Source organism: Camelina sativa, chromosome 5 (assembly GCF_030686135.1).
Source record: "Camelina sativa cultivar CO46 ecotype springtype chromosome 5, ASM3068613v1".
Classification (NCBI taxonomy): Eukaryota; Viridiplantae; Streptophyta; class Magnoliopsida; order Brassicales; family Brassicaceae; genus Camelina; species Camelina sativa.
This window is the reverse complement of record NC_141884.1, coordinates 35379552-35400615: the sequence shown is the minus strand read 5'-3', so window position 1 is coordinate 35400615 and position 21064 is coordinate 35379552. Positions and strand designations below refer to the sequence as shown.

The 21064-nt window shown below is 36.1% G+C and overlaps 2 protein-coding genes across 2 annotated transcripts; both read left to right on the top strand.

The window, feature by feature from the left end:
* The first annotated feature begins 2341 nt into the window (after window positions 1-2341).
* On the top strand, window positions 2342-4319 carry LOC104787812 (uncharacterized). The gene is made up of 2 exons (XM_010513456.3): window positions 2342-2834; window positions 3039-4319. The coding sequence occupies exons 1-2, from the start codon at window positions 2763-2765 to the stop codon at window positions 4137-4139; spliced, it is 1173 nt and encodes a 390-aa protein (XP_010511758.2). The 5' UTR covers window positions 2342-2762; the 3' UTR covers window positions 4140-4319.
* A 1430-nt stretch (window positions 4320-5749) lies between these two features.
* LOC104787811 (uncharacterized) lies at window positions 5750-7151 on the top strand. The gene is made up of 2 exons (XM_010513454.3): window positions 5750-6214; window positions 6555-7151. The coding sequence occupies exons 1-2, from the start codon at window positions 5894-5896 to the stop codon at window positions 6891-6893; spliced, it is 660 nt and encodes a 219-aa protein (XP_010511756.1). The 5' UTR covers window positions 5750-5893; the 3' UTR covers window positions 6894-7151.
* Window positions 7152-21064: the final 13913 nt, after the last annotated feature.

The following is a 21064-nucleotide window of genomic DNA, read 5'->3' as shown; positions in this document are numbered from 1 at the left end:
CTATTATATATACAGATTGTCCAAAGTTTAAGATTAATTAATTTGGATTTAAAAGACATCGTCTAATTTACGCATATACTATGTGATGTTTTGTTTTCGATTCTCAAAAATAATCACATCAAAATTTACAAGTGTGGTAGCAAAATTCGGTCAATCTTCTCGTCATACCTAAATCATTTCTATGACTTAAATGTTGTTAGAGATTGTGAATTCTACTATATTAATTAAGAAGTACAAATATAAAATCAATCTTATAAAGTATAAAAAATTACATTTTCATGCTATTGGTATTAAGAAAAATGTTTAATTTTTAAATAAAGGTAAAAATATAATGTATATATTAGACTAATAAAATCTTTTAAACAATTATTAATTTTCTAAAAAAAAATATTTTTTCTCTCTAATTAATTATGGACAAAAATTACTAATTAAGTTTTAAAAATTATAAACCAATCAGAATTTCAAAAAGTAAGACTTTATATTTTATCCAAATAATTATTTTAATAACTATATTTGGAAGATTTTGTTAAGATTTTAAATTATGATTCTCCTATCATCTTTCTTTTATTTCATTTACAAATTGTTTTGAATTATCATATAATACATATGATAAATAAATATGTAGATTTTTTCTGCATAGGTTGTGATTTAAATTTTTAAAAATGAAGATATATTACTCAACTTATGAAAAAAATGTGTGTTTTAATGTTCCACATGAGCAGGTTGGTAAAACTAAATTTACGTGGTTGATAAATTAATAAATTTTATTCGCTCGCAATTAGAATATAATAATTAATATTTTTAAATATTTCACAAAATAATAATGCAAATACAACAAACAATATAAAATGGTAATATACATTAAACAAATTAAAATATTATTATATTCTAAAATAATTAGTATTTAAAAAGATATATGCAAATTTATCAAATAATTGTAATATTAAAAGTAAATACTGTCTCAAACAAAATAATTTTTAAAAAAAATATAACAATAATAATTATTATTTTATATTTTTTGAAGAAAATGTTGATCTGTGCTTTATAGTACGAGATATCCCTAATATAATATTATGATTGACTGATAAAATTAAGTAACAACTAAATTTAAAGGAAATGATAGTTAAAAAATTAAATTATTATTAACACAATTGAATACTTACGATTACGATTATTAGAATCTTGTGAGAAAGATAACAAAATCGCAATTTTGTGGAATTGGATATGAGATGGAGGGAGAGTTAATCACAATTGTGATTACTGTCTAAGGATTCAACAACCCCTTGTAGAATCAGCTATCATGGCACCAAACAAATATGCAGTGAACAAATCATATATAAAAAACTAATACAATCTGTGTGGAAAACTAATTAGCTAAAAGTTCATAAATAATAATTAACGAAAAACTAAACAACATTTTAGGCATTAATTTTTCACAGCCATATCTTTTACTTTCTCTTTCTGGTGAGGCTACTTCTCATTAAGGTCTGTAATAGATAACAGCGATTTCAATGCCACCTAGAATAAAAAGTTGTTCAGCTTTTCTGAATATGGTATTAAGTCTATTGCTCAAACTTGGGGAATCGAGTGAATAAGAAAAAGACAAAAACGAAGAAGGTAAAGATCGCATCGTGATTATTTTTGTTAATCGGTTTTGTGAAAAAAAATGAATGGGAAAAATGAAAGTGAGAGATAAACTTTGTAAATTAGAGATATATATTTATAGAAATATTGGTCACTAGCTAAGGTTAGAACAATATGTTTTTATTTTTTTCACTCTATCGTTTATCAATATGAAAAATACGATTTTGCGTAAAAGATACGATTATTATATTTTATTTAGGCACTAATTTTCTTTTTATTTCTTGATTAATCTTAAATAAAATTGATTTTTTTCACTCTGTTGCTTATCGATATGAAAATACGGTTTTGCGTAAAAGATACGATTTCCATATTTTATTTAGGTACTAGTTTTCTTTTTATTTCTTGATTAATCTCAAATAAAATCGATTTTTTGTGTGTGTTAAAGGCACTAATCCAACTCTAACTCCTGATTAATGTCTAATAACTTTTTTTTTATTTTAGGTCTCTTTGAGGTGGGTACCCTACTTTTAACAACTTTATTATAGAATCAGATATTTCTATAGACATTGTTTCCCCTAATATGAATACTTTAAGCTCTTTAACAAATACTAAAAAAACTGCTGACATGATAGTATTATTATAATACTATTATATACAGATTGTGCAAAGTTTTTAGATTAATTAAGTTGTAAATTACAGTGGAAGCCACGTGGTTGTTGAAGAGAGAGTACATAAGTGATTCTCAACTTTTTTCTCTAAACCAAAAAAGACACACGACAAAAGCTGGGAGTGGGGGTGACTGAGTCACAACGCGTGGAGGAGAGATATCATACTCAACCAACGGAACTAACGTTGAAACTTTCCTCATTGACCAAACTGCCCTTTTCTGTAGCTCTCTTCTCGAGACAAAATCGCATATCATCATCCTCTCCTCACCGAGTCTCACAACTAATTTACCATAAAACAGACACAACATAATCACATAAAAAGCTCTGTTCTTGTTCTTTCATTCTTTCATTCTTTTTTTTTTTAAATATAAAGTTCCACTCTTTTTTGGTAGGAATCGTCGAGATTTGTGTTTATTTATCTCTTGTCGAATCAAAGTTTCTATTTTTGAGGTTAAAGTTTGATTCTTTCTTTTCTAATCTCCGGAGATCGAAGTTCTTGTTCAGAAGAAGATGTGGTGGATGATGGGAGAGAACGGTGGTCACTACTGCTCTAAAAAGTCCGATGATTTATGCGGTTCTCAGGTTTGTGATCTCTTCTTCTTCTTCCAATTAAACAAGATCTTTAGTTTAAAAACGAACCCTTTTGGCTTCTACTCTCGATCTAAAACTCTAGATCTTGAATTAGATTGATCTTTATCCATGTTGATAGCCTCGGTCAGTAAGTTTCTTGGTTCTGTTGGCGGTGATTTAGTTATTGACATGTTGTCTTGTTTGGTCTGAAAACAGGAATCAGATCGAGGCTTTGGTATCTCAAGACTCTGTTGCATCTTACGTGGTGTGGATTTGAAATCGATCTTGTTTCTTTTAGTAATCGTGCCAATGTGTGTTCTTGGTGTATACATCAACGCCCTCAAGATTTCTTATTTCTTAAGACCCTTGTGGGAATCACCACCAAAACCATTCCACGAGATCCCACATTATCACCACGACAACGCTTCAATGGAATCTCTCTGTAAACTCCACGGTTGGGGAACTCGTGAGTACCCTCGCCGTGTCTACGACGCTGTTCTCTTCAGTACCGAAGTTGAACTCTTAACGATACGGTGGAAAGAACTGTACCCTTACGTTACTCAGTTTGTGCTCCTTGAGTCTAACTCGACCTTCACAGGGTTACCAAAACCGCTTGTTTTCGCGGGACATAGAGATGAGTTTAAGTTCGTTGAGCCGCGGTTGACTTACGGGTCGATTGGTGGAAGGTTTAAGAAAGGAGAGAAGAACCCTTTTTACGAAGAGGCTTATCAAAGAATCGCATTGGATCAGCTTTTGAGAATAGCTGGTATTACTGATGATGACTTGTTGATCATGTCTGATGTTGATGAGATCCCAAGCAGACACACTATAAATCTTCTCCGTTGGTGCGATGACATACCGCAGATTCTTCACCTTAGACTGAAGAACTACTTGTACTCTTTCGAGTTCCCTCTCGATAACAAGAGCTGGAGAGCATCGGTGCATAGGTATCAGACGGGTAAGACAAGGTATGCGCATTATAGGCAGTCTGATGTGATCTTAGCGGATTCAGGGTGGCATTGCAGCTTCTGTTTTAGACGGATAAGCGAGTTTGTCTTCAAAATGAAAGCTTATAGTCATTACGATAGAGTGAGGTTTGCGCATTACTTGAACCCGAAAAGAGTTCAGAGAGTTATATGCAGCGGAGCTGATCTCTTCGACATGATCCCCGAGGAATACACGTTTAAAGACATCATCGGCAAAATGGGTCCGATTCCGCATTCTTACTCGGCTGTTCATCTTCCTGCGTACCTACTCGAGAACGCGGAGAAGTACAAGTTTCTTCTTCCCGGGAATTGCTTGAGAGACGAGGAATGAAATTGGTGGTTCTTTGTAACTAATATGATATGGACACTACTACTACTTCTACTACTAACTCATGATTATTGTTTATTCTTTTTGGTGAGTTATATTTTTTTGAAAGAGTTCATGGCGATTTTATTTGGTCACTTTCTTGTACATATACTATTAATTTATATCTGATCTCTTTGGGGTTCTTTTTTCTTTCTAATTATATACGGTACAATACAAGTTGAAGATGGTGGTGAGTGTGGTATATTCCACGTTATAGCATATGCTTTGCACGACGAACAAGCCAATTAACAAAAATACGCTAATGTATTTTCTATTGATGAATTTTATACCAAAATGAGCACTAACCTGACCGGCCAATGGCACATGGCAACGTTATTGGAAAAGTTTAAGCGAAAAATATTCTAAGTTGAAAGATGATACGATTTATTAAACGAAATAATATTTGATTGATCCTTTCTTGGAAAAAAAAGGAAGAAAGAAAGAGTGTCGTTTGATTAAATCAAACCGACTTTTAGTGTTTGGCTACAAATGATTGATACCTTTTAGAAACATGTATATATGCATGTTTTCTTTTTGTCAACAAAAAAAATAATACATGCATGTATACATGTTTTCTTTTTGTCAACACATATATTTGTGTACACAATATGGTTACTATATAAAGAAAGGGATATAGAACGAACAATCTGTAATACATTATCTATCTTTTTATGCATGAAGGCTTTATGATCATACTACATGTTATTCTCCTTTCGTTTGATCATTATTTAATAACTTGGACCGTTCGTTCATTATCATTAGATGACCTCTTTAGATGTAACAAATGAGAAAAAACCATAACCACGAAATCTATCATCCATATACACATGGTTTTTCTTACAGCCTATTTACCATATATCATGTTCTTGGAAAAGTTTTTAAGAACTGACAACAGAAATTAAACATTAATTAACCAACGATCATGTAACTCACAGGGTCAGGATCCTGCTCCTGCATATAATTAACCCAACAATAGAAGAAGAAGAGGTGGTCATTGGTATATTATTGTTTCTAAACACAAATAAGTCGTGAGTACCTTAAGGATGAAGGAACTATGCAAGCTTGCCCCCTAATAATTAGTCTTGATGAAGGAACTAGTCTAGAGCCCTGAGTCCATTACACCATTTCATACGATGTGTATCTTACAACGTAGCATGTCCACGTTATAAGGGGGGAAGTAGAAGGGCCGTACGCATAGGGTTATGCCTAAACACCGGTAGAACTAATCCAGTGGTCAAAAAAATAAAACAAGTGTTTGATGCTACATAGTTCACCTAACGAAATAATACATACGCTAAAAAGATGAATAACAATTTTAATATGTAATTACATGATAAAACCAAAATCAAAACCGTAATAATTAGAACTAGAGTAGGTTTATTTTTAGTTTTACTATTATGCCTCCGTCAATATTTGAGTCAAATAAGAATTCGAATTTCGCAGGTGAATTGGACTGATCATTAATTAAAAAGAACGGAATCAGAACAAATATGTCTACTCAACTTTCGGTATGGTGGTGGTAGAAAAGAGAATAAGATTCAAATCATGCCATGATATTTACGAATAATTGCCAGATGGAATCACATGAAACACTAATTTAAATGAACACTAGACAACTAGCTCACAACAAGAATAGTATAAATACAGAAACGCCTGAAAGATGTTAATCACTTATCTACTTCAAAAACAAACCAAGTCAAGTACATATATAAAGAAAAATGCTTGATAAGCTTGTTGGAGGGGTCTCTGAGTTCGGCCGTGGCCGCGGTGGCTACGGGTACGAGGAACGCAAGGAGTTCGCGTCTCATGTGGAGTCGGAAGGAGGCCACTTTGACCGTCAAACCCGCTACGACCATCGCATGAGGCTTCCGGGAAACCATGGCCGTCCACCCATGTCTCACATGTCTGTCTGCGAGGAAGAAGACTCAGACGTGGAGGAGTTCTTTGAGAGCAGTAAGAGCCACCACACTAGCAACAACCACTTGCAGCACCACCAACAGTCACCTCATCACAACTTCATTCCTCCACCTCACCACAACGTAAGTTATCTCTTTTGGTGTCGCGACCTTACAAATCACGTTATGTATACTGTTAATTATATATGTTTCGAAAATTTCTTATACTATGTTGAAGTCCTAAGACTTGATGCTAAAATTTCATTAAGTAAAATTATTGATTCTGATTCATGTATATATAAAAAAGGATTTATAATCGAAAGTTATGTGCAAATACACTAATTCTCACACCTCCTTGAAAGCATAGGCAAAGAAACCATTTTTTTTTCTACGTGAAAAAAATACAAAAGATGCACAGATTAAATGAGCATATTATATAACTTATTATTTTTTAAATTTAATATGGTTAATGATCATTTTGTAGGGAAAGATGGGTAATGGATGGCAGGGGCAGCATGGAGGTGCATACCACGGCGGGCACGGGATGCAGCACCACGATGGTATGCAGCACCAGGGAGGATATGGGATGCAGCACCAGGGCGGGCACGGGATGCAGCACCACGGAGGACACGGGATGCAGCATCAGGGCGGGCATGGGATGCAACAATACGACCAGTACGGGATGCAGCACTACGGCGGACAAGGGATGAAGCACCATGAGAGGCTTATGGCTCCACCACATACAGTAGTGGCCGTGAATGCTACCGAGAATTGGCGGGTCAGCAACAACCGCAAAACCGGCTGGGGGAGTAAGGGACTCTAGACTACACCTAAATACTCTGCCGGTTCAAATAAGAAAGTAATGATTATCTATTCCAAGTAATAAATGTATAAGATGTCATGTATGTGTGTGATGGACATGTTTCAATATCGTACCAAAACCAAATAGGGGACTTTTAACTCCAAATAAAAAGTGCTTTTGTTTGATGATCTCATGATTACTGAGTGTTGTTGTTGTTGTTGTTTCTTATGTTTAATAAAAGTGATGAATAATATCATTGGAAGGAATGATTGCACAAAATTAAGTTTGAAAGTACGTTGTGGTGTAACCCTTGGGAATTTATAAGTTAAAGTGTTAAACTAATTTGATATGTCTTTTCTGCGTCACTAAGATCACCAACTAACGACATGTATACAGAAAATATAACTTATAAATATACAGAAAATATATATTATAAATCATGTTAACAGCAATGAATAAGACCGATGATTCTGCGTAATCATGTTCTTTTTTAATATTTTTGGTTTGATTGACATAATTAGACCGATGATTTTTTTGCAATTATGGATAAAACATTCAGAAAGTACAGAAATGCACATTTTGTATATCAACTGTTATCAAACGTTGAGTTGTGTAGCTGAAATCGTCGACGATAAAACGAAGATAGATACATCTTTAATTTTGATTGTGTTGATATTTTCTCTGAGATAGCGTGTTTTAAATCAAATTGAGTCGACAAAATGAAATTCGATATAAAAATATGAAAGAAATAGAATATATATTATAAATCCATCAGTTGATGTTTGAAAAACTGAATAAATTAAACCTGAAAATCCACATATCTTATGTGTACAACAGTTTAAACTCTCCTCTTAATTTTTTTTTTGTCAACTGATAGAACCAAAAATACATATATATTACTATCATAAGTTATGATCTAACGAACTTTACATTGTCAATGTGTTTTTTTTTTGTTTTCTTTTAAAAAAAAATATTAGGGGTCTTCAACTCTTCATAAACCAAAGTCTATCCTAGACTAATAAGTTTAAAACATTATTGCACGTTAACAGTAAAAATATGAGTTTTGTTGCCATTTTAAACGTTAACGGTTTAACTAATTAAGCTAGATAGTTAGTTAATTCTAAAAAAAAACATTTGGTTTAGACTACCATTTCCACTTGTTTAAGAAAGACTCTTCAAACTTTGCAAGCGTTACATGAAAATTCCATCAATGGGATTTACAGTAATGTTGCGGTCAAAACACGCCATTTGATCAATCATTAAAGGAATCTAGTTCAATCGAATAACTAATAGTAGTAATTCTCAGTTACCAAAAATATTAATTTGGCCATTTTGATATTGGTCAGCACCATTTTCATGTAATTAATTTGAGCAAACCTGGAAAGAAAAAAATAAAAATTAAAAAGGTATATAGGATCATCTAATTTAGATTTTTGATCTAAATAAAGTTTTCAATTTAACCTGACACGGACAATCTTTTAGGTTATTGGTCGTCCGATCGACTGTGGAACCTTATTATGATATCTAAGAAAAGTTGTTCTTGCTACTTATGTTTAACAAAATAATGTATATTAACAAAAGGATTGATTGCACAAAATTAGGTTTTAAAGTAACGTTATGGTGTAACGAAAACCTTACTGAATATATATGTTAAAGGAGGATATGTCGTTTTAATGTTTCTGGTTCATCAATCAATTAGACAAATGAATTTTGCAAAACCGCTAGTGACTTTATGTAGTGCAGTAGGCTACGTCAATTCAAACAAATTAAAAATAAAACTCATAATAAATAGAACTAGGTTTAATTTCCAGTATCTATATATACATTTTTGATCAAAACCCACCCAGCCAATTAGGTATAGGAATTTCTCAAGTGAATGGGACTGATCTTTAATTAAAAAGAGGAACGGAATGACAACAAACATGTCTATCCAACTTTTGGTATGGTTGTGGTAGAAAAGAAAATACGATTCAGATCCTACCATTATATTACAAATAATCTCTAAATGGAATCATATCACTATAAAGAATTGTATATATAGAAAACCACCTGAAAGATTTAATTTAATCTCTTATCCATCAAAGAAAATTAACAGAAATCTATATATACATTTTTTAAGTACATTTTGTGTTATACCCTTTAAGTTTAACTTATTTAAAAACTTATTTACAAATTTGATCCCTATATATTTGCACAAAAAACAATAAGTTAAATTTGGAAAACCAAAATCGATTACATTGATAATATACCTAATTTATCTCTACCAAGAAATAAAAAATTGAAAAAATCAATTAAGTTTCTAAATTATCTCTACCAATATTCCTAAACTCAATTATTCCTAAAATATATTTACAAAATCAGTTTATGTTTTCCTTTTTAACTTACAAGATTTAAATGTTTTAGTGAAAGAAAAAGAAATAATTAAGATCTTAATAACTAAATATTTCCAACATATCTCTACAAAATCCTAAAATACAGCAAATAAAAACTAACTAAAACAGACACGGCTATTTAATTAGATATTTCTTTATGTAAATATTAAATCATTTGAATTGATTCATAATAATCATCATATTTTAAAAAATCTTTTTGCTTGCTCACCAGTATTTACTGGATTTGATATCACACCTAACACTATAAATTACCCATGAACATCAATCTACGAAATAACCTCATTTGTACTACTTTGTTATTAGTTTTTTTCAAGGGTGAATTACTCAAATGTTACTCATTTTAGGTAATATTACCAGAATCTACAAAAAACTTTTTTATTACTAGAATGTTTCGGGTATTTTCAACATACCCAGCGTGCCCCTGTTTTATGTTACCGGAAAAAACGTTATTACAAAAATGTCATTGCCACGTCAGACGCCACGTCAGAAATCGCTGACGTGTACCATAACTCAGCCATAACGCGACACAGAGTATGTTGCGGCTGAATTATAGGTATGTTGCGGCTGAGTTACTCAAAAAAACATTTGAGTAAGAGCGGACGGCTGACTTATGAAAATCTGGCTGAGTTACGCTTATAAGTCAGCCAAGAGTTATGGCTGACTTATTAAATTTGGCTGAATTATGCGCATAACTCAGCTGTAGTAATGGCTGAGTTTTCACCTGATGGTTGAGTTGTCAAGATTTTGGCTGAGTTATCGCTACGACACGGTTGAGTTGTCAAAATTTTGACTGAGTTATCACAACGACACGGCTGACACTACAAGAAAACATGGAATTGTCGACTGCAAGTTACGACTAAAAACACAGTCGCTAAATTTAGCGACTGAATTGCGATTGTTTTGCTACTGAATGGCTACTTAAATAAAACAGTCGCCTAGTAGACGCTAATTCAAGACTGATGCATAATGTCGCAGTGTAGTCGTCAATTTGCGACTAATTTGGAGACCATTTTGACAGTCGCTAAAAATTGCGACTAAAAAGCTACTATTTAGCGACTGCTTTAATTAATTTGGGCCTTAACAAAATTTGGGCCGTAACAAAACACGAAAACCCATTTCTTATTGTTAATAGGCGCACCATATAAAATGAAAAAACCCTAGTTCTAACCTTTTCTAATCTCTTTTTTTTCCTCCTCCTTCTATGTTCCCTTTTCTCATTCTCCTATGTTGTTAGTTTCATCTTCCCTACCTTTTTTATGTATCTTCTTTTCCTCTGTCGCAATATTATTTTTCACTCGTCCTCAAGAGAGAGTTGAAACGTTGTTGGCCTTGTCACCCTAATCCATAGTCATAAAAAATCCATTCCCTCCGACTACGAATCTGTGTTTAAGATTCGAAGTTTCTTGATCGTTTATCGCTGGATTCTGTATTAGTAGTTTTCTCATCACCAAACTCACGGTCAGATCTACTCGATTTTTATTTTTTGTTTGTTGTTGAATTCCTATTTTTCAATTTTAGATGAGGAATTGCATGTTGTTTGTTTTGATTATTGTAGGTGATCTCGACAGGTTTCTTCATTGGGAGATCTTACTATCGGATGCCATTATCAATGCTACCGTCGCAGATCCGGCGGCTTTGGAAGAGAGCAGCGACGTGGAGTCCATGAACCCTAATTATTGATGGACTTGGTTTTTTTGTTATCTAATTTAGGCTCTTGTATTGTATAGGGCCCATGATTTATTGGGTTGTAATTGTAATTTTCAAAGGTCCATTATCATAAATTGTTCTAATTCGATTCGAATAAACCGAATTAGAAAAAATTAGGTTTATTTCGGAATTGATTTTAAATCTAATAACCGACCCAAAATAACCCGATTATCGAATAACCCGAACCGAATTTTTATTCGGTTCAATTCGGCAGAATTTATAGAAAACCAAAATTTTGAAAAATCGAATAACTGAACCAAATAACCAGAAATAACCGAATGCCCAGAGCTACAAAGCAGTAACCAAAACAGTCGCAAATGAGTAACCAGATCAGTCGCTAAAGCGTTGCAAATTCAGTCGCAACTTTAGCGACTGTTTGGCGAGGGAAGAACGACCACAATTATCAGTCGCCAATTAGTAGCTCCGTCTCGACTGTTTGGCGACTGAGTATTTTAGCGACGCACCGTTTAGCGACTACGTATTTCAGTCGCCAATCAGTCGTAACTAAGTAGTTTGCAACTGTTTAGTGACTGTTTTTGTAGTCGGCAAATCCATGTTTTCTTGTAGTGTGAGTTGCCATTTTCCGACTGGCTGAGTTATGAAAAATGGCTGACTTATGAGATGTAGTTACGGCTGAGTTATGGTAAAAAAACTATAACTCAGCCGTAATAGGCTGACTTATCGACAAGTCAGCCGTTTGATGGCTGACTTATTGGCAAAAGATTAATTACTAGAATGTTTTTCAGTTACGGCTGACTTATCAAATGATACGGCTGAGTTACATATTTTCAGTTCATGAAGCGGCTGAGTTTGGCAGCAATTTTTTTTGCTTTTTAATTACTGTAATGTTTTTCGTGTTGTGGCTGAGTTTTAGTTAGACTGAGTTATGGTATTGTTTCATGGCTGATTTGCCACGTCGGATGCAGCATCCATGTCAGCATTCCATGTCATCATCTTTTTCTCTGGAAATACGAAACGTCGTTCGACTCTGGTTCTTCAACTGATTAATAAGTGAACTATTTTTCCTTCTTATTCACCTTGTTCTTCTACTTCTTCTTTACTTTCTTCTTCACACCTTGTTCTTCTACTTTTGTTCTTCTCCACCTTGTTCTTCATTATATTTCATGGATCCAGTGCCGGTACTAGTTGTGTCCGGTAATTGGATAAAGACACAGAGATATGTATTTAACTCTGACGAGAGAGGGTGTATAGTTGTGCAGATAGATGGAGGCACAACATACGACAAGCTTGTTAAGTTTGTTCTTGAAGACTACGGATTGGACTCGTTTAGACATGAGCTAAAGCTGAGCTACATGTTCTCGATTAGGGCAATGAAACATATGGCGCATGATACTCCACCAGTTTTTGTCTCCAATGATCGATAGTTGCAATGTTTTTTGGGTCTATGGAAAACCGATCAGCTACGTCTCTGTGTAGAGTTTTCGGCGAAAGAGTCTACATAAACTAGTGGAGCTAGAGGAAGTATGATTCGGCGAAGCAGAGACTCGAAAGCAGAATCTACCCCCGAAGTGTGCGGTGGGGGATTTGAAGGCACTTGTTTTGATTATGGTAAGATTGTTGACAAAGAAAACGAAGAAGAAGCTGTTGAAGTAGCATCTGACGAAGAAGAAGACGATGAATTTTCAACCCGATTTGATGTTTTCGACGACTCCGATGGTGAGTCATCTGATGAGGAGAAGTTTTCTGTATTGGGCGAGCCTCAGAGTACAGTGGAAGACCCACCTACTCCGCCTCCTCAGAAGAAAGCTCATAGAGATGATAACTTTGCCGGATCGAAGATGAATCCGGAGGCTATTAGGTTGGAGGTGTCAACGCTAAAAATTGCTGTAGGACAACGATACAGTAGCAAAAAGCAGTTCAAGAATCACGTGAAACTTATTTCGGTTAGGGATGGATTTGATTTTAATGTACCAGTCTCAAATCCGAGACAAGTGGTTTTTAGGTGTTGGGTTAAAGGATGTATTTGGAGAGTTCGTGCATCTGTACAAGGGGATGACCCGGATTTTCATGTTCGTGTATACGATTCGGAACACACATGTTCTGTGACGGAACGTTCTACTAGATGCCGTCAATCAACAGCTGATGTACTGGCAGGTCTTTACAGGGACTATCTTGGTGATCTTGGTCCGGATGTTAAACCTAAAAGTGTCGGAGTCATTTTCAATAAGCAATTTAGTCTAAAGGTAATTACTATGTTTCGACTGACTTATTGATAATAATGGTTGAGTTATAGGTATGTATAGGCTGAGTTAATTATTGATAACGATGGCTGAGTTATAGGTATGTATAGGCTGAATTATTTACATTTTACGGCTCATTTATTGATTATTTAAGGCTGACTTATTCGAATGTATCGGCTGAGTTATTTATATATTATGGCTGATTTATTAATTTGTTGGTGTCGACAGATGGGTTATTGGAAGGCATATCGAACGCTGCTGAATGCAAGGCAGATCCATCAGGGAACTCCTGAGGAAAGTTTTAGCGAGTTGCCTTCTTACATATTCAAGTTAAAAAGGGAAAATCCGGGTACAGTCACGCGTCTTCAAATAGGTGATGAAGATAGATTCAAATATGTTTTTATTGCTTTTGGTGTGAGTATTGCTGGGTTTGCTTTCATGCGCAAAGTTGTTGTTGTCGACGGAACGTTTCTCCATGGTAGTTACAAAGGGACACTTCTAACAGCCCTAGCTCAGGATGGTAACTTTCAAATTTTCCCATTAGCTTTCGCTGTTGTTGACACTGAAAATGATGAGTCTTGGCGTTGGTTCTTTACATAACTCAAAGTTGCCATTCCAGACGAAAAGGATCTTGCGGTAATCTCCGACAGACATCAGTCAATAGGGAAAGCGATTCGTCAAGTGTATCCGTTGGCTTCACGTGGAATTTGCACTTACCATTTGTATAAGAACATCTTGGTGAAGTTCAAAGGAAAACATTTGTTCCCTCTGGTGAAAAAAGCGGCAAAGTGTTTTAGGCTAACTGATTTTAATGAGGCTTTCAATGAGATTGAAGCACGTCATCCCGAACTACATGGATACCTCCAACGAGCTGGTGTCCGAATGTGGGCGCGTGTTCATTTCCCGGGTGAAAGGTACAATTTAATGACAACGAATATTGCAGAATCAATGAACCATGCACTGTCAAATGCTAGAAGTCTTCCCATAGTTCAACTTCTAGAATCGATACGGGATATGATGACCAGATGGTTTTCTGAACGGAGAGAGGATGCAAAATCGCAGCAAACAACGCTCACTCGAGGTGTTGAGAAACTATTACAGGTAATTTTACATAAGTCAGTCGTCAATGTTGATAACTCAGCCGTAACAGTTACCATATCTCTGCCGTAATTGTTTCCTTATCTCAGCCATTACCATTATAGTTTCCATAACTCAGCCATTGTTGTTTCAATAACTCAGCCATAATTGTTTTCATAACTCAGCCTAAAGCGTTTTGTTTTTTGTTCTACTCCCTTATAGGACCGTGTCACCGGAGCAAGACTTATGGAGGTACAAACGATTGATGCTGTACGTGTTCAAGTGAAATATGGATCATCTTTGCATGTTGTAAATTTAGAAATAAAAAGTTGCACATGCCGTCGTTTCGACCACGAGAAAATACCATGCATCCATGCAATCGCAGCTGCAGAGCATATGGATGTGTCTCGTATATCCATGTGCGATACGAAATTTAGGAGTGTCGATTTGGTTAATGGATGGGCTGGTTCAATCATGCCTCCAGATGATCATTCCCTACTCCTGAAATTGTGGATAATCAGAAGTGCTTGCCTCCGATTGTTGTGAACCAGCCAGGAAGACCAAAGAAGCGTAAGATTAAATCATCTTTGGAAGTTGCCACTGAAAATAAACGCCCTAGGAAGCAACACGCATGTTCGCGATGTAAGCAAGTTGGGCACAATGCGAAAACTTGTGCTCTATAGTTTATATTGTGTTATTACTCATCTGTCAAAGTATTATTACTTTGTGGTATTATTTTGTGGTATTACTCATCTGTCAAAGTATTATTATTTTGTGGTATAACTCATCTGTCAAGTAGTATAACTCTGCCATAACACACTATAACTCAGCCATAACACACTATAACTCAGCCATCACTTGAATCGACGATATATTTCGTCCTGTATCATGATAACTCAGTCGTAATAAACTATAACTCAGCCATAAGATCAGTCGTATTAATCAGTCGTTTGATTGTTTCTTTGATAACTCAGTCATGACATGAATCGACTATATATTTCGTTTTCCCGTAAAAGCTATAACTCAGCCGTAAATTTTATAACTCAGCCATGACATTAAACTTCACTAAAATTGTTTTGATTAGTTTCCATTACACTTCATCCAAACAACAACAAAAAATATATATAATAACAACGCCTAAACGAGAGATCTCTGGTCGGGGGAGCCCGATCGAAAAGTTTCGCCACCAACCCTCTAGCGTTCTGGACGGTCCTGCAATCGCAGAACGGGAGCTGGGCCAGATATGTCAGTCTCCAATGGTTCCTCCACTGCGAGTTCGTTCACCGCAATTCGACAGAAATCTCGTACCCGTTGTAAGGCCTCTAGCCTTTCGATTGGCAATCCGGAGCCTCTGGACATCATGTCCTCTATAAAGGCACATGGGCCTTCAAGAAGATGGCGCTCGCGGAAGGCTTCACCCGACGACTCCAGGAAATTGACGTATCGGATTAACCTAGTCAAGCAAGCTCGATAGGCCCAGACATCCGTCACGAACGGGAAGGCGGTTTCCCTCAGGGGTTCGCGATCGCCTTTCTGGAGATCGGGTACATCCATCTGATCGACCAGTTCTTTGCACGCCTTGTGCTCATCAAGTAGACGGACCATTCGCCAGTGTGCCAAGAAGTAACCTTCGACGATAAGGTCTTCCAGGACTAGAATGGTTCCCTCTAAACGGTAAAAACGATGGAGCTGGTCAAGTTTCAGCCGAAGCGCCCGAATATACGCGCCCATCCTCTTTCGCCGAGCTCGGTACTCTCGGAGTTCTAGCTGAAGGGGAGACACACCGGGGTCGACAGTATTTGAGTTTGGAGCGACCTCACGAGATCGGGACGTCTCTCCTACCTCCTGTGGAATGGGATTTTCCGGCTCCCGATTACCGGATGCGGCGGCTATCCTTTCCCGGGCCTATTTCAGCAATGCGGATCGAGTTCTTGCTGGCATCCTTCTATTTCTTACGCTTGTGGAAGTTCGAATGATTTATTCCCCAAACCTTCATCCCTATTTATATAGAGTCATGGGATGTAACCGCCGCTGAGTCCACCAATCAGACTGCAGCGAAAATTCCGCTGTGTCCCGAGAATAACTATAAAAGACCGTGCAACACATTTAATGAAACGCGTCTTTCGTTTTCCCGTAAAGCTATAACTCAGCCGTTAAGCAATATTTTGGCAAGTTAACCTAATAATTACAAAAACATTTCTTTTGATAACTCAGCCATATAGATCAGTCGTTTGTTTTCATATTGTCTTTTTCGATAACTCAGTCATAACTCACTATAACTCAACCATGACATGAATCGACTATATCTTTCGTTTTCCCGTAAAGCTATAACTCGGCCGTTAAGCAATATTTTTGCAAGTTAACCTAATAATAGAACCGACCTTTCTTTTGATAACTCAGCCATATATATTGTTCATTTTGATAACTCATCCGTTATTTACTATAACTCAGCCGTCACATGAATCGACGTGACCTTTCGTGTTCCCGTAAAACTATAACTCAGCCAATACATGAGAGTAGATACTAAAATGTGGAAGCATGAAAGGTGGATACATAGAATTAGCCGAAGAAAAAAGGGACGTTTAATACATGAAAAAGATGGGAAACTATATGAATAAATGGAAAACAATTATTTTAAAATAAACAGAAATTAGAGTCACAAATTGATAAGGTAAAACTGGAAATCACTGCTAGAAACCCTAAAGGATCTTAGAGACTTTGAGGGACAACCACCAAAGGTAACAGTTTTTGCACTTGATTTCAAAGTCTCCGAAGCAGAGAGAACGGGAACACATCACAGCACAAGTGGGTGAAGGGAGTGGCGGGCTGTCAAGATAGCGATGGGAGGCTGAGTATGACTTTTTCCGGGCCGTATCAAAACGAGATAAATCATCCAGAAAATAATTACTGCTTACAATGGCATCCGAAGACATCAGAGGATAATGATTTGCATCAAACAGCTGGAGATAATGGATGGCCATATCCTCATTCCCTTGACAAATACTTAGTACCCCACATGCTAAGGTGGCATGACCATCGGCCGGTACAATACGACTGAGAATATCAATCCCACGCTGGATATCTCTATCCTCAGCCACAACCCTTAGCCCTTCGAAGTAAATGGCAATGGGGTTGCCGGCGTCAAAGCATTTGACGAAGAAAGGCCTGTGCCGCCCTTCATTTGGGAGGCCACCATCAGGGGCATTGGATGTGTTGATTTCTGATGAGGGATCAGTACAAAGGCAATAGATAGCAGTTGTCTTTAGAACTTCATCACTATATACTGCATTTTTCCCCCTACGACCAGCCCTTAAAATAGAACCAAGTGCGGTCCATCCACCATATTCTGCAGCATTTTATGCAACAAGGGAAACGATTTTGATGAAAACGTCGTCGGGGAGATCCGGCATCTTGGGTGCTAGCGCGGACATAGTGTTGAAAAAAATAATTTTATTCTAGTTTGTAGTTGAGAGGTAATAGACTAAAAACGGGAATATTATAACTCAGGCACTTGGTTCTATTTGTAGTTGAGAGGTAATAAATAGACTAATGATTTTAGGGTTAAGCATATTTTGGCGGGAAACCATAAGTTATTCATGTAATAGACTAATAATCCTAGTGATAACTCAGCCGTCAAGTCATATATATATTTCAGCCATCACTTACTATAACTCAGCCATTACATGAATATACGAGACCTTTCGTTTTCCCGTAAAACTATAACTCAGCCGTTAAGCAAAATTTTGGCGGGAAACCGTAAGTTAACCTAATAATAGACGCGACCTTTCTTTTGATATCTATAACTCAGCCATCACATGAATCCATAAAACTATAACTCAGCCGTTAACTAATATTTTAGCGGGAAACCATAAGTTAACCTAATAATCGACGTGACCTTTCGTTTTTCTATTGTTTTTCTTTTATATTCTCTTAATTCATTGTATCGTATTTTGGTGGGAAACCATAAGCTATTCATGTAATAGACTAATAATCCTAGTGATAACTCAGCCGTCAAGTTATATATATATATATATATACATATATATATATATATATATATATATATTTCAGCCATCACTTACTATAACTCAGCCATCACATGAATATACAAGACCTTTCGTTTTCCCGTAAAAAACTATAACTCAGCCGTTAAGCGATATTTTGGCGGGAAACCGTAAGTTAAACTAATAATAGACGCGACCTGTCTTTTGATAACTATAACTCAGCCATAACATGAATCCGTAAAAATATAACTCAGCTGTAAAGCAATATTTTGGCGGGAAACCATAAGTTAACCTAATAGTCGACGTGACCTTTCGTTTTTCCAAAAGTTAACCTATTGTTTTTCCTTTAAATTCTCTTAATTCATTGTATCGTTTCGGTTTCTTACTCATTGTATCGTTTCCTTCTTCTCCGCTCACAATATATTGCACCTACAAATCTCCTCTACAACCAATATAAATATATCCTTCGATCATTGCATATGTAAGTCTCCTCTCCATCCCCTCTCAATCTATTGCATATTTTCCGATCATTGCACCTATCAGTTGGTGACGGTTGTTTTTATTTTGATAGCTGAGCTATGGACGGAGAGAGTTCCAGTAGGGGTCAAAAACGCAAGGCAGACAAAGCATTATCGCCAGCAAGAGTCCCAGAAGCTTACGAGTGGGAAGAGGAATCACTAATGGGTGTGTCCGAAGCCTTTTCTCAGACAAGGGCCGCGGTCGAGGCGGAGTCAAAGCGTCGCTACGCAGAAATTCTGCGTATGATGGATGAGCATATGAAGAAGAAGGAAGAGAAGACCGTCCTCGTGCATCAAGTGGAACTAATCGACGCTCAACTAAACCAACTGAATCAAATCTTGGCTGGAGAACTTGTCGACTTAGCGACAGAGCACAAGAAGTTAGAGGAGATGAGAGAGATTGCGGAGGCCGATGCTGACCTGTGTGTGGTTCCTCCTCCTGTTGATTGGGATTAACTAAAAGCTCATGGTTCCTCCTCCTCTTAATCGGTTTTTAGAAGTTAATTCCATTGTAATGTCGTCTCCTCTTCTTTATGAACCCTGAACTTGTTTGATTTTTATTTCTTTTTGTAATGTTTCATATTAATATAACTCAGCCGGTATTATGATAAATCAGCCACTAAAGATTTATAAATCAGCCGTCACATGAATCGTTGAGAGTTTTCGTTTTCCCATAAATATTGTAACTCAGCCGCAAAGTCATATATATCAGCCATTTATTTTCATAAAGTTTCTTGAGGTAACTCAGCCATTCTCACTCTAACTCAGCCGTAACATGAATTGGTGCGACATTTCGAATTCCCGTAAATATGATATCTCAGCCGTCAAATCATATATATCATTCATTTACTTTCAAATTTTTTCTTGTGATAACTCAGCCATAAGTCACTATAACTCAGCCGTTACGTGACCTTTCGTTTTCCAATAATGGTTATAACTCAGCCGTAAAGCGATATTTTGGCGGGAAACCATAAGTTAACCTAATAATTTTAAAATCCAGTTGTTGGCGGGAAACCATAAGTTAACCTAATAATATTAATATTTAATTGTCGAGTGATGTTCTTCTTCTTAAAAACGAAAATCCCCAAATGTCGAATGCTTAAACCCTAAAAAATCAAATTCTCGTAAATCATGAGCAATGTATATGGAGATTCGAGTTGTGCATCAAATGTCCGAGAGAGAGGACGAGGTACATTTGTTGGCGTACCTAAGAGATGTTGGTGTGGAGAAGCAATCGTGGCCAAAAATTCGAAATCGGAGTCAAATCCTTGTCGACGATACTTCCGTTGTGGGTATGCAGCTGCGAAGAAGGTAGAGTCTGTTCTTGGTTATGTTGAATCTGTTCTTGTTGGTTTATATTGAATCTGTTCTTGTTCCAATTGTTGTCTCCATCACCTTGATAGCTTATGAATGATGAACACGTCTTCAAGTGGGTCGATGAGGCACTGTTGGATGAGGTAGAGTCTTTCTCTGTTCAAACTGAAAAACTACAAATGGAGCTTGGGAAGGAGCTATTTGAGAGGGTTGAAGATGCAAAATCAGAATTGAAAGCAAGGATGAAGGTTATGATAGTTGTGATAGTTTTTGGTTATATAATCATGTTTGGTCTATTTAAGATAGCAGGATGAGATAATGTATGATGGGATTATGTTTCCATAATGTTGTTTGTTAATGGTTATGGATTCCAAGCAAACTAATGTTGTTGTTAGTGGTGTTTTATCAATCTTTTTTACTAACTCAGCCATATATTTACTATAAATCATCCATAACTCACTATAACTCAGCCGTCACATGACTTTTCGTTTTCCCGTAAATATTATAACTCAGCCGTCAAGTCATTTATATCACTCATTTACTTTCAAGTTGTTTCTTGTGATACCTCAGCCATAACTTACTATAACTCAGCCGTCACATGACCTTTCGTTTTCCCGTAAATATTATAACTCAGCCGTCAAGTTATATATATCATTCATTTACAAGAGTATATCTGGTTTTTAGAAAGTTTTAAAAGGTTTTACAAATTGTTTATAATGATATACTATATCAATTTTATTTGCTTTTCTAAAAGCTTTACAAGTTATTTCTAATATTAAAACAGTAGACTCTGAATAAAATATTTTTTAAAATAGAGTTTACAAGAGCAGTGACTGAAATATTTTAAACACTCCCCCTTCATAAGGAGTGTTCACCGGTCCGATTAGGGTGGCCTCCCAACGGAAAATGTCGTCATCAACAGTTACTAAAAAAAAGTCAAACACTCAGGATGGGAGCGGACCGTATAGATCGGACTCC

Excerpts from the sequence above, each read along its gene's own strand:
- LOC104787812 (XM_010513456.3), top strand. The coding sequence starts at position 2,763 with ATGTGGTGGATGATGGGAGAGAACGGTGGTCACTACTGCTCTAAAAAG. Across the intron at positions 2,835-3,038 it reads ATGATTTATGCGGTTCTCAG|GAATCAGATCGAGGCTTTGG; the intron begins GTTTGTGATCTC and ends GTCTGAAAACAG.
- LOC104787811 (XM_010513454.3), top strand. The coding sequence starts at position 5,894 with ATGCTTGATAAGCTTGTTGGAGGGGTCTCTGAGTTCGGCCGTGGCCGC. Across the intron at positions 6,215-6,554 it reads TTCCTCCACCTCACCACAAC|GGAAAGATGGGTAATGGATG; the intron begins GTAAGTTATCTC and ends ATCATTTTGTAG.